The following is a 14,846-nucleotide window of genomic DNA, read 5'->3' as shown; positions in this document are numbered from 1 at the left end:
GATAAGTCTTTCATTAATAGTATAAACTTAATTGAGTAAGCTAGGGAACTTCAACTCTTTAGAGATTGTTTTCTAACACCTCCATTCTCTGTCACAGAAATTCCCAGACTTTTGGGTCTCAAGACCTTTTACACTCTTAAAAGTTATTAAGGACTCCTCCCTCTCCTATCTCCCTCCCTCCCCCAAGCTTTTATGTGGGTGATATTTATCATGTGCTGTATTAGAAATTCAAACATCGTAGTATTATTATTATAAAAATAATTTTTGACTTCCAGAAGTGGTCTTGGAGACCTATAGTGGTCCCTGCACCACACTTTGAGAACCACTGCTCTATCATATTTGCTGCTGCTGTTTTTTTTTATTGTTTGGACAAATACCTCATGTATTGAAAGCAATTTAATGACCTATTGAATGGGGATTTGAAAAGTTATCCATAAACTTTTGTAGAAGCTAAAATTTGTTCACTGATGTATGTATATGTGTGTACGTGTGTTCGTGCAACAAATAAACCTGCTATCCTCTGTCAAGTGTGCAGTTATTTTTACAACAGACAAGGGATGACATTCAGTGCAAAACACATGGCCACAGTGACCATAGATGCTTATGCATCTTATGCCCCTCTTATTGTCTTAGAGATATGTTGTTTACCCCCAGGGTTTGCTTTAAAAATACAATAATCATAGTAACATTTTTATAGTACCTTGAAGTTTACAAATTAGTGCTATACGTCTTTTGCTGGTGGGAACTGAAGGGGAGGAAAAAAAGAAAAGAGAAAAAAACATAGACAAAAAAAAGAAAGGGGAAAAAAAAATTGAACTAAAACGACGAGGAAACCAGTGGGAAATAAGAATATAGTTCTGTCTCATAGTGGACCCGTTGAAATAGTAAGCACTAATCATGAGTACTTTATAAGTTCTTCCATACTTGATTTTACTTTATTATTAAATTTTCTAACCCAAATCTGTGCACTTGTGCTAATTTATAACTTATTAGGCCAGTCCATTTTGCCCCATAAGTCATGCTGATTCTTTATTTGTTCTTTATATGTGATGTGTGTGCAAATGACTTTATTGTCAAACTGAGTCTCAGGTCATATGCATCAGATGTATTCTTTATATGTGATATTATTTGAGTTTTTTTTGTTTTATTATTTGAGTTGTTTTTGCTTTTGTTTATTTGCTTGCTAAAATTGCTGATAATCAAAAAACATAAAGCTCTTACCATGTTCCAGGCACTGGGTAAGTGCTGGGGATACAAAGAAAGGCAAAACCGGGAAAGGCTTGTTGCTTAGGTTTGAATTTGGTTCCGAAGGAAGCCAGAGGAACTAAGAAGCTAAACACCTATATATGTTGCATGTTTGGTAAATTTTTATTGTATTAATAATTTTAAATGTATATGTACCCTCACTTGAAGAAAAATAAAGAAAAATAAATCCAAACATTGAAATATACAGAAAAAAATACCTCCAGATTATTCACTTTACCTAGAATTTTGTCCCAATATTTCTTTAAGGAGTTGTTCTGAAACACTTTTTAAAAAAATTTTTTTAATAGGCAATTGGGGTTAAGTGACTTGCCCAGGGTCACACAGCTAGTATGTGTCAAGTGTTTGGGCTGAGGTCAGATTTGAACTCAGGTCCTCCTGACTTCAGGGCCGGTCCTCTATCCACTGCGCCACCTAGCTGCCCCTCTGAAATACTTTAAATGACCCATTTTACACAGAGCCCTTTGCCTGTGTTATTTTAGAGAAGAATAATTTAGGGTACATTTTTGAAAGGTAGTATTTTATTTTCAGCATAGTTTATGAAGCTTTGTTTTTTCTTTTTCTCAGAAGCTGGTAGTTATGAAATGACAAATCAACATGTAAAACAAAATGGAAAACTAGAAGATAATCCTGCTACCGGGAGTCCTCCGAGGACTACATTGTTGGGGACCATTTTTTCTCCTGTCTTCAACTTTTTCTCACCAGCAAATAAAAATGGTAAGTATCAACCATTAAAGATAGTGTGGATTAAGGAAGTATATATTTTCAAGGGGTTTCCCTAGTTTATACTTTTAAGGCATGTTTGATTTTTTAAATTGCATGTTTTGTGACTTACATTACATAAGAACAGCAGTAAAAAATGTTATCAAGGCTTTTTTATGATAGAAAGTAAAGGTGGGCTGGTCATATGTTGAAAAGGAAGCTTGACAGACACCCATAGTGCTCTACCTGGTGTCTTCATGAAATCAGAAGAAATCGAGGAAGTCCTTTAGCACATTAGCTTGAGGTGAATTTATTAGAGAACACAGATCAAAGTTGCACAGGATAGACCAGCATGGATAGTTACAATCTGTGTTGTTGGTGGCAACTTCCAAATTGATAAAATAACAGATCTTTTGGAGCACATTGGTTTCATTGACTTTGTGTTTATCTACACAGATACTGTGTATTTGATCCCAGTGTGTTCATTGGATAAATTTATGATGAATGTCTCCTGTGTGTAAGGCATTGTATTAGGCATCACGAAGGATATAAATAAGAATGACATGTTATCCCTCCTTTTGACACAACATGGTCTAGCAGGGAGATCGATAACTATGAGACAACCATAAGGTAGAACATGGTAGTAAAAAGTGGCATAAATATTCAGAGGACAGACTAGTAGGAGGGCATGTTCATGACTTCTAAAGAGAGTAAAGTTATGTAATATACAATTTTACCAGAAGAAACATCTTGCTTTCTATATTGCCATACAGCCAGTATTTCTAATTACCATTTTGTCATATGAAAGTTATTCTCATTGGCTACGCAAGTAGAAAGCCAGTGTATTCCCTGTAGTAGAAATAATTCAATTCTTTGTGCCCAGCAAAGTATTCTCTTCCCAAGGAAGGAACACGAGGAAGATTTGTTTCTAGTTTAATTGACTTGTACAGCTTTAAGAAAACTTCCAAAAGGAAAACAAGCAGTCTTTGCCAGTTCAAAAAAGTTGAGGTGTAAAAGTGGGATGGGTTATATGTTTTTGTTTTTGTTTTGATTGGTTTTCTAGATACAGAGGAAAAGGGATTTTATGAGGAATTGTAAACTTTGTTGTGTACGTTTTCTTTTTTTGTTGTTTGTACAACCCCCCCCCCCCCCCCACATGTACAAAAACAGTCGAGGTTAAGTGACTTGCCCAGGGTCACACAAGTTAGTAAGCCTCTGAGGCCTGATTTGAACTGACTCCAAGGCTGGTGCTCTATCTACTGTACCACCCAGCAGCCCCTACATACAGTTGGATTTTGGTTTTTGTTTTGGGGTTTTTTTTTAGATATGTAGTTATATAAAGTTTAACAAGGTAGTAACAAAATTGATCTATTTATGTATCCTTTTACACTTTTTTATTCTATACATTTTTAAAGATATTTTATTGATGCTTTATTTTAAAATAATTTTCACTCAGATTATGCGATAAAACATTACTAATCAAAAATATTCATAGAATTATATAATTGAGAATTTTAAATGACCTTAGAGGTCATATGGCCCAACCACAATCAGCTTTAAACATGTTTATATCCTCTGCACTAGAACCTTTTTGAAAATAGCTTCTTATTGCTTACAGCATAAAACTCAGACTGTTATACCTAGTTTTCTGGGTTGGTGCTCAAATCTTTACTGTTGGCAATGATAATCTGACCACCAACCTTTTATGTAACCTTTATCTAGTATGTCCGATATCCATCCTCTGATCTAGTCAGCCATATCTCTTTACTATGCCTAGCTTCATTTCCCTTCCCTTTATTCGCATGGTGTGGACTTTCTTACATCTTTCTCATCTGACTTAAGATGCTTTTCTCTACTCAAACATATCAAAATTATTATTTTAAAATTATTTATTATTAAACTTAATGTTAAACACCTGTATAAGTAATTAAGAGACAGTGTTGAACAGTGGATAAGGGAGTGTGTTTTGGAGCCAGGAAAACTTGGGTTCAAAACCCATCTTTGACACATACTGTCATTGTGACTCAGGGCAAGTCACTTAACTTCTCAGTGTTCTAAGCTTCTTCTTGGAAGAAAAATGCCAGCCTGCTCTGGTAGACAGAATTTGCTCATCCAAAAGTTTCCTGTACCATTGATATCACAAGTTCAACCACCTTCTTTTTCCTCCAAGCAGTTGAATTTGCTTTGTTAACTATTTACACTGAAATATTGAATTTCCTTTGGGGGGGGGAGGGCATTGTTGTTTGCATGTTGTTTTCCCCAGTTAGCTTGTGAGTTTCTTGAAAGAAGGAGCTTTTTTCCCCTTCTTTTGTATTCCCAGTGCTTAGCACAATCCTCAGCACATAGTAGGCTTTTAATACATGCTAGTTAAAACCAGTCACTGCAATCTTTAAATAGATTTTTTTGGGGCTGTTTTTAATAACACTCATAAGATATTTCTAATAGTGGAATTATTGGGCTAGAAGGTATAATTAATTTTAATTTTTATTTGTCAAAAAGATTGTTAGTTTGCAATTCCACCAGCAATGAGTGATTATTCCTGTTTCTCCAAAACCCTGCCAACATTAAATTTTGTTGCTTTATTTTTTTACCATTTAATGGATGTACCACCATCTTCTTAACCAACTGGTTACTTCCCAGATCTTCCTTTCTGTCCTGAATACCTTTCATTTTGAAGGATTTTTAAAAATAGTACCTGATTCCCTAAAACTTGTTTCTTGTCTTGGATTTCATAATGTTTAGTAATGTCAGTCTGTTGGTCAGTAAATATTTATTACTTATTATTATTTATTACTTATTATTGTTGGTCAGTAATTATTTATTACTTATTATTATTTATCTTACTATGTGTTAGGCACTGTGGAGTACAGCATATAAATAACTATGTATATACAAAAAATACATATTCAGAAGATGACAGGTAATCTGAGCAGAGAGGGCCTCCTACAGATGTGGGATTTGAACTGAGTCTTAAAGAAATAACCAGGAATAAGACAATTTGAAAAGACAGAGGGAAAGCCAGTGCAAAGGTATGAAGTTAGAGTGTTACATGAACGTAACAAGTAAGCCATTGTGTCTGGTTTACAGTGTGTGTGAAAGTGAATAAAGTAGAAGAAGACTGATAAGGCAAAAATTGAGAAGGTCTTTAAATGACAGAGGATTTTCTATTTGATGCTGAAAGTAATAGGGAACCTATTTGATCCTGGAATTTATTGAATAGTAGGTGATACGGTCAAATCCATCCTTTAGAACAATCACTTCGGCAACTACTCAGTGGAGTGGAGAAAGGCTTAAAGTGAGGACACCAATTAGCCTATTGCAATAGTTTAGACAAGAGATGATAAAGATCTGTACCATGATGGTGGCTCTCTGAGTGGAGAGAAGGGGCACAATTCAAGAGTTATTGTAAAAGTAGACATAAGATTTGGCAGCTGATAAGATGTGTAGGGTGAGTGTGAGAGTGACATTAAGGTTGTGAGTCTGAGTGGGAGAGTGGTAGTACTCACAATAATAAAAAGATACTTGGGAAGAAGAGGTTTGGGGCAAAAAGTAAGGATTTTTATTTTGCCTGTTGATTTTGAAATGTCCAAAAGACACTCAGCAAGCAGGATTGGAGCTTAGAGTAAGATTAGGGCTGGGTATATAGATTTGGAAATCATCTAAGTAGAGGTGATTGAACTCTTGGGACCTGAGATCACCAAATGAGATAATAAAGATATTAATGTTAATTTTGTCTCTCAATCTAAATGATACACTCCTTGAAGGCAGGGATCATATCTATACTTTTGTTTGCCTGACAGAGCCTTGCATGGTGCTAGACACACATCACCCACCTAGTAAATAATTGCTGGTTAGTTGATTTTTAAAGGTATGTATTAGTGAAATTTTTGACTGATAGTATTTTTTTATTACATCTTTTTTTAAAAATTTTTGTTGTTAAATTTTAAGTTCCAAACTATCTCCCTCATTCTTTGCCCACTTCTCAATAGAGAAGGCCACCATTTGATGCAGATTTATAAACATGTATAAAATCATACTATGCATACTTGTGTGAATCAGTTCTTTTTCTGAAGGTGTATAACAACTAGGTCCTTTATAATTGATTTGAGTATTTATAGTACTCAGAATAACTTTGTTATTCACAATTATTCTTCAAATAATATAGCCATTGTTGTATACAACATTCTCTTGGTTCTGCTCACTTCACTTTTCATTATTTCATGCAATTCTTTCCATGTTTTTCTAAAATCAACCAGTCATCATTTGTTATAGCAGTATAAGTAGTATTCCATAACAATCATGTACCACAACTTGTTTGGCCATTCCCCAATTGATGGGCATCCCCTTAATGTCCAGTTCTTTGCTAACACAAAAAGAGCTGTTATAAATATTTCAGAACATAGTTTCTTTTCATTTTTCCCTGATCACCTTGGAAAACAGATCTAATCTAGTCTAATTGCTGGGTCAAAAGTGTATATACAGTTTCCTAACTCTTTGGCTGTCATTCTGTCTCCAAAATGTTTGGATCAGTTCACAGTTCCACCAACAGTGTATTAATGTCCCAATTTTTCCACATCTCCTCCAACATTTGTCATTTTCCCCTTCTACCATTTTAGTCTATCTGTTAGGTGTGAGATAATATCTCAAAGTTGTCTTAATTTGCATTTCTCTAATCAATAATGATTGAGAGCATTTTATATGACTGTTTCTACTTTTGGTTTCTTCATCAAAAAACTGCCTGTTAATACCCTTTGGCCATTTATCAGTTGGGGAATGATGGAAGAAAACAAAAAATTGTATCTCAATTACATAGGGGAGATGACTTATTTAATAGAATAACCTTTCAAGGACAAAGTAGAAATGCCTTATTATATTAAAATTAAAATTTCTGTATAATATAATTAGAAAAAAAAGTTTGGCAAAATAGATGAGTTTAACATTACAGATATAAAGAGCAATTATTCACAAAGTATTCACAAATATAAATCCCAGTTCATAATAGATAAATGATTAAAGAATGTGGGGGCAGCTAGGTGGTATATTAGATAGAGCACAGGCCCTGGAGTCAGGAGGACCTGAATTCAAATGTGGTCTCAGATCAGACACTAGACACTTACTAGCTGTGTGACCCTGGGCAGGTCACTTAACCCCAATTGCCTTACCAAAAAATAAAAAAAAGAATGTGGACAAATTTCAAAAGAAGAAATGATTTTGCCAACCTAATTGACTTACTGAGCAGATTAAAATGTTATATTTCCTTTACTGAGTCAATAGAAATTAATTTATTTTTATTTATATTTATTTTATTTAATTTTTATTTCTATTTTGTTTCAGTTTCTTCCATGTTGCTGGGTACTTCTAAAGTGCTTAAAATATATACAGTGACTTAGTAGTCATATATACATATGACTTGGTATAATATACATTATAGTTAATGTATATGAAAGCAATACTAAAATGTAGATAAATACAGATTAATTACAATGATCAATATTGGTCCCAGAAAATGAGTCGACCAGTTTTAACACTCATCTTTGTTACAAGGGTGTTCGAATTCAGAGGGGGAGCAATATTAGGAAATGACTACAATTTTTAAAAAAGACACCAGTAAAACGTTCTTTAAGCGCTTGAAGATTCTTTGACAGGTATTTTTAAATTGCTCAGTCATTGAACTGTTACATTGAACTTTCTCTGAAGAAAGGATTTATCAAACCTGTTATCAGAAACAGTGAAATTTTATATTTCAGTGTCCATCCAGCCCCTCCCACACACAATTTTTTTTTTCCAGAAAGTAGATTGTAATCCCTTAGGATAATTTAATTTTAAGAATAATGATTTTTAGTATATTGAATCATAATTTCAGGAACGTCAGGATCAGATTCCCCCGGACAAGCTGTGGAAGCTGAAGAGATAGTAAAACAGCTTGATATGGAACAGGTAGATGAAATCACTACCAGTACAACTACATCAACAAATGGAACAACTTATTCAAATCAAGCAGTCCAAGTAAGACCTACGATAAATAATGGTTTAGAGGAAGTGGAAGAAGCAACTAATCGTGATATACCACCTCTTACAGGTAAAGACATCCTTTAAATAACTCTATAAGTTATAAGAAAATAAATTATACATAAACTTTAAAATAGACAAGTAAATGCATATACTTTTTCTCCCAAGAAATTCAGTGGAATTTATTCAAAAAGGAGATTTTACATTATCACTTTAAAAGTCATGTTGTAACTAATCTATAAAACTTTTTATCAGTTGAGAATTAATGCTTGGCTAAAAAATGGTGATAAAAATCAACCCTGCTAATTAATACATCTGAACTTTTAGATATATTTTGTCTACGTGTGAACACTTCTTAAAATTATTCAGTGTATATGAACTATAGCACCAACCTGAGCCTGTAGGAGTGCACCCATTTTCAAATGTACTTTAAATTGCTAAATAAAGTTTTTCTAATAAGGCTCTGAGACTGCAAGGAAATCCTTCCCAGACTAATAAATCTTCCCAGGGCCTTGACTATCTGCTAGGTCCCTGCAGCTTCAGGAGTATGGAGACATTAAGGAATATAGATTGTGTGGCCACAGGAGTTGTAATAGACATGCTACATTTTCTCTAAAGGCCTTTCTAACTTTAAGTTTTATAAAACTCTTGGGGGATAAGGAGATTACAGAGTATATAAGAAAGTGAAATAAATAGCCTAAGTGATTAAAGGAGGTGTGAGATCACTTCTAATTGTGGAATCAAGAAAGACTTTGGAAGGAAGTAGTACCTGCTCTGGGACTTGAAGCTTTAAGTATGTCACCAGATAGAGAAGGCATGGAGGAAGAATCCATTTCAAGCATGGGGGAAAAGAGATTACAAAGGTATAGAAAAGGGTTGGAATAAACTGGAGAACATGGGATAGCCTAGTTTGGCTGGAGCTTAGAGTTCACAAAGGGGAATAGTACCACTGAGGCTAGGAAAATCCACTGGATCCAGAACATGGAGTATTTTGAACATCATGCAAATGAGTTTGTTTTATTTCTAGACATTGGAGAGCCACTGAAGGGTTTTTTGTTTTTTGTTGTTGTTTTTTAGCAAGGCAAGCGATGTGATAAGATTTGTGCATTAGGGGAAATTAGTTTGATGGAGTGTGAAGGGTGATATGGAGTGCCTAGAGACAGACACTCAGTAGGAGTCTCTTGCTTTTATACATGCAAAAGTACATGAGAGGCAGTGGTAGTAGTAGAAGTGAATGGAGGGGGCCCAGGTGCAAAAGATATTGCATTGTTGGAACTGACAAGGTATGGCCATTGATTGAATGTTAGAAAATGCCAAGAATGACTTGAGGGTTTTAAGCTTAGGAGAATGTTAATGCAGTCAGCATAAATGTATAATTTAGGAAGAAATATAGGCTTTCAGAAAAAGATGTCATAGGATCATAGCTCTAGAGATGGAAGAGACCTCCTCTAGTCCTGCATTAGAGATGAAATTGGAACCCATCTTAAGGTTTGATGAGTTAAAGGTAGTTCAAAATGTTGCACCATAGAGTTCAAGATTGGTTGGAGATAAAGTTTTAGGAGTCATCCTTGTAAAGATAGTAACTGAAGCCAAGGAAGAGTGTTTTGAGAGAAGAATGCTTAAGATGCTTAAGGAGTGTTCACATTTGTGAGCTAGATGCAGAAAATCAGTGAAGGAAACCAGGTGAGATAATAAGTGAGAGATTTAGCAAGAGAGTTAGAAGAGAGTCCAAAAAAAAAGTCAAAAGAAGAGAATATTGAGAAGGAAAGAAGTCAGCATTTTTAAGTGCTAAAAAAAAAATGATCAAGGATGATAGAGAATGAGAAGAAATCCATTAGTTTTTGCATTTAATGAGAAATGACCATCAGAGTTTGTATCTAGTGACCATATTCAAACTCTTTGAATAGAATGGCAGTCCTGGAAACCAGGTTGTATAGAGGGATGAATATTGAATAGGTAGTAAGAATGTAAAACGTAGCAGATGTTGACTACACCAACTAGACATTTAGCCATGAAAGTGAAGGAGGGCAAGAGAGGACATTAGCTTGAAGTGGATAGCAAGATCAAGGGGATGTTTGCTTGACCTTAGCATTTCTGTAAGTTGATGGAAAGAACCAGCAGAGAAAGAGAGTGAAGATGCCGCAAAGAGCATAATTGATGGAGCAGGGTGCCAGAGGAGATTGGAAATGGAAAACAAGGGGGGCAGCTAGGTGGCGCAGTAGATAGCACTCTGGCCTAGGAGTCAGAAAGACCCGAGTTCAAATCTAGTCTCAGATACATAACACTTACTAGCTGTGTGACCCTGGGCAAGTCACTTAATCCCGATTGCCTCACCAAAAAAAAAAAGAAAGAAAGAAAAAAAGAAATGGAAAACAAGAGCATGTTGAGTGGTTAGCTCTGACAAGGAGAATGGCATTCTTTGCAGCTATAGGAAAGGAGATGGCTAACTTAATACAAGTTGTAATTCTACCAGTGCTTAGCTCTGCTTGAGAACAAAGACTTTGATGGAGAAGAGCCAGATGATGGGAGGATGATTTAGCAAAACAAGAACAGCGAATGGTCCAGAGAAAGATATATATCAATGAAAAAAAACTGACCATTTGTATTATAGTCAGGCTATAAAGAAAGGATGAGATATTGAAACCAGGTTAGAAGAATGGCCTGGGAGACTAGGGTTTGAAAAACCGAAGGTCATGATGAGAGCAAAGATTCAAATTTTGAGAGAAATGGAATGACAGGAGGTTATGACTGGTAGAATTGAGTTCAAAGAATCATAATGGTCATCAGCATGAACATTAAGTTGTCAGTGTTGATGACTGGAGAGGGTGGTAAGCCAGATTCTGAAATTGTTAATGAAAATGAGTGAAGTAGAGGTCTGTAGATTAGGTGATAAGGATTGGGAGAAAGTTAGTATCAGGTAAAAGAGAGGTGGTTAGATGAGAGTGGTAGAACAAGGGTTTCAAAATGGCAGTGAAAATTTTGTAAGGAAATATGCCAACACCTCTTCAGCTTGAAGTGAATTGAGAGAAATTGAGAGAAGCAATGGCCATTGTGAGAATTAATGAAGAATGTGGTGTTGTAGAAAAGCCACATTTCAGTATGAGGAAGTAGGAGTGTAAGATGAATTGCTTCTTTGATAGTGGGATAGAATTCAGGCTTCCAGTGAAAAGGGTGGACAAAAGATAGGTGATTGGGACTTGGGAGAGGTATGGGATTGATATGAATCAGGAGTACATATCAAGGGAAAGGAATTTGCACCTAAAACTGTAAGAGTTTAGATAAAGGAGTGCAGGGAATCCAGAATTAAGCTGAAGGGCTTTGCTAGCTTTAGGGAGGAGGAAAACAGCATGCAAAACCTTAAAGAGTAAACCAAACCCAAAGTTTTAGGTAGTGGCTTCCAGCAGTTTTATTGAAGTTGAGACAGGATTGTAACTTTGGCTTTAAGATAGGGGACAAAAAGGGGAGATAAGCTGGTTCCCAAGTGGAAACCTGCTTCCCAGGATGGTGTCCCTTGGGTGAAGATAACCTTATACCTTAAAATGTAAGTAGTTCTTACTGAAGTAATCAGAATTATGACATCATATTCAGTGAGAGGGACCCAGTGACTCCATGTTGTTGTCTTAGGTTTGCAAAACCGTCAAGTGACAATTTCTTATTAATGTAGTTTTCTTATGTTTAATATGATTGTACATATCAGATTGCTTGCTATCTTGGGGAGGGGGATTTAGAATTCAAAGTCTTATAAAAGTGAATGTTGAAAACTAAAAATAAAATTTTTAAAAGATTAATGTAGTTTGAGATTATTTGATTTTGGACTTAATGCAAGTGTAAGACTAACTTGATACTTAATGATTTTCTTTCTCACAATTGAATTAAAAAACTTATTCACACAGCTAAGTAAGGCAGTAGTATATATCTGGTATGGAATAGTTTCTATTTATAACAATGAGTTTACATTTAATATTATGAACTATCAGTTTATCCAAAATTGAACTATTCATTTTTATGCCCATCTTTCCCCTTATGAAGAAAAGGGGAGGGGAAAAAACTATCAACTAACTCTTACTAGTTAGTCCTCCTTTGAAAGGCCTATATCTATCCTTTCCTGTCCATTCCTATTTTTACTGTCTACATCCAGGCTGCCATCACTTCAGTTGTAAATAGTCTCTCAGGTGGCCCTCTTTGATCCCAGGCTCTCTACTTGATCTCCAGTCCATCCTAAGAACGACTGCCAGATTGGTTATTAAATATTGTTCATGTCATGGTATCTGAAATAAGAATATACTATTTAATTTGTTTTAAAGTGTTTACAGACTGTTTCTCATACTTAAAAATTAAGCTCTTAAGAGTTAAAAATGATTCAGGACTTTATATGTAGAAGTGCCAAAGCAGTAAAAAGCTTACTTTATTGAAGCTTTTAAAGATTGAGTAAAATGTTTTGTTTTACTTTACTGAATTTTAGCACCTGTGTCTCCAGATAGTGGATATTCATCAGCCCATGCAGAAGCAACCTATGAAGAAGATTGGGAAGTATTTGACCCGTAAGTATAAGTGATTTTACTATTGACCTGTAAGTGTAAGTGATTTTGCTAAAGCATCAAAGCTCCTTCTGGATCTACTGGGTCAGTTGTCTTTCAGCTTGTATTCCTTCTTAGATTAATATACTGTGTTTCAATTAAGCATAAACTTTAGTTAGTAATTTTAAAATGAGCACAAATAGAATATTGATGTATACTTTTTTCTTGTAGCTATTATTTTATCAAGCATGTTCCCCCATTGACAGAGGAACAACTAAATAGGAAGCCAGCTCTTCCTTTGAAAACAAGAAGTACACCAGAATTTTCCCTAGTGCTAGACTTGGTGAGTATATAATTTATAGAGGAACAGAGATTGAAAGGATCATTGATTTGGTATTCTTAAAGTGAAAATACTTCCCAAAATAAGGGACACGTCTATATAAAGTATATTATCAATGTACTGAAAAATTTTTATGTAAATGTGCAATAATGCAGGAGTCTTGACTTTATGACATTCAGATATTTATTTCTTCTCTCTTCTCTTATCAGGGCTTAATCCTATTCCTAGAACCCAGTTTTTTCCATCCACCCAAATTTTAAGTTCTTTTCATTTTAACCACGATTCTTAGATGTCAGATTTCTTTCCTTTTGGGGAGGATCATCTTTCCTTGCAAGAACCATATAGAACTTATCTTAGTAAAGCTCATTATGTAAGATTATACCCATCTCACTGTGCTTATTTTTAAGTAGTGTTGAATGCCAGGAAACTTGTATTACCAAGAGTTTAATAATAGAGGCCCAGAACATGACCCCATTACCATGACTTACACTTCATATGTTCTCTTAATATGAATAAAAACTTAATTTGTTTTTTTATAGGAAGAAAGCTTTAAAAAGCTCACAAATATTTAGCCCAAACACACTATTGCTTTTGATCAATTCTTGTTTTCATAAAGACATTGCATTCACCTATCTCTTCTATGTGGAAAATACCTCCCTCCCCCCAAAAAAATACAGTATATTGGGAATGCTTTTGTTTGTTTGACTATTAAAAAGTCGCAGCATGTCTGATGCGCTCCATAATGGAAAAGACATTCCTTAGCCCTTGTGCAGACTCCATCCATAGGAAAAACATTTTTTTCTATTTCCTTTTTAGTGAGAATAGTCTGGATTTCAGAATTTGGCAAATGGTTTTATTCTTACTTTCTTTTGCCATATCTCAGGTTATAGGGGCTTGCAGAAAGCATCCGAATGGATTAAGGTTTTGAAGATGACTAATTAGACATGAAATAGAATTTGTTGTAGGTAATTGTGTTAAAAGAAGGGGATAGAGTGAGGAGGTCCAATGACTGGAAAGATTAATGTACACCAAGTAATTATTATTTCACTAGAATGTAATGTGGAGGTCAAATGGGAAGGTAGGAATAACAGAGCTAAGAAGGTATGGAGAGTTTTAAAATGACATGATTCAAGATAGTTCAAGATTTCTTGGAAGGTAGAAGCTGTAAGGTGATTTGATGGTGAGGATTTATCATTTATCATAACAACAAAGTTGGCAGTTACAGTATTTTGAATTGTATTGTTTAGGTGGTGGGGAGAAGACTTTAGCTTATTAAAATACTTGTGCTTAGTAATTCACTGTTTTTGTGGAAGGTGAGAGAGAAGAATGGATGTAATTCAGCTATGTTGTGGTTGAAGAAGCAACAAGTTTGGTTCATGATTTGATTCTAGAGGAGAGGAAAAGTTTAAGAGCCTAAGCAAATAACCCTGACTTTTTGCTTTGTAGAGTTATTTTAAATTAATAAGCATATACCAACTACTCTAGTGTGTAGTCAAAAAGGTAGACATTAGTGTTAGAATTCATTTAGTCCTAGGTCATTAGACAATTTTCTCTGATTTTTGTCTATTAAAAAAGCCCTATAGCATCTTACTAGGAGTGAAAAAAATCTTATTTTCCTTATTCAGAGTTGAACTAAAAAAAAAAAAAGAAAATTTTCATATCTTAAAATTAATGGTTACTAAACCCTTCCTTTTTCCTCTCAGTGACCAGAAAGGAATTAAGAACCAAGATTGTTATGAGTGTACTTTGACTCCTTAACTTTACATAGCCATAGAATTGGAAGAGATTTTTGAAACATTTAGTTCAATGCCTTCCATTCTTCCCTTTTCCCGCTATTTTAAAGATGGGGAAACTGAGGCCCAAAAAATGATTTACCCAAGATTCCACAGCTAAGTACTTAGTGGTAGAGCCCAAGGTCTCCTGACTTTTGGTCCATTGCTCTTTTCCCCTCTTTACTGTACACATCTAGAATTTATTTGTCGTTTACTCAGTTACATACAATTCCACATGCACGC

The 14,846-nt window shown here is 34.9% G+C and overlaps 1 protein-coding gene across 3 annotated transcripts in view; it reads left to right on the top strand.

The window, feature by feature from the left end:
• The window catches only part of CTDSPL2 (CTD small phosphatase like 2), a 100,505-nt gene that overhangs the window by 65,256 nt on the left and 20,403 nt on the right, over positions 1–14,846 (top strand). For 2 of the 3 annotated variants that reach the window (XM_027870074.1, XM_027870073.1), the window contains 4 exons: positions 1,831–1,980; positions 7,829–8,044; positions 12,437–12,515; positions 12,723–12,834. In XM_027870074.1, the coding sequence (XP_027725875.1) occupies positions 1,831–1,980; positions 7,829–8,044; positions 12,437–12,515; positions 12,723–12,834 (557 nt within the window). The remainder of the gene's footprint in view (positions 1–1,830; positions 1,981–7,828; positions 8,045–12,436; positions 12,516–12,722; positions 12,835–14,846) is intronic. The other variant, XM_027870075.1, reaches the window with a different exon arrangement.

Source organism: Vombatus ursinus, unplaced genomic scaffold (genome assembly GCF_900497805.2).
Source record: "Vombatus ursinus unplaced genomic scaffold, bare-nosed wombat genome assembly UNPS02014794.1, whole genome shotgun sequence".
Lineage (NCBI taxonomy): Eukaryota > Metazoa > Chordata > Mammalia > Diprotodontia > Vombatidae > Vombatus > Vombatus ursinus.
This window is presented reverse-complemented; position numbering and strand designations above follow the sequence as displayed.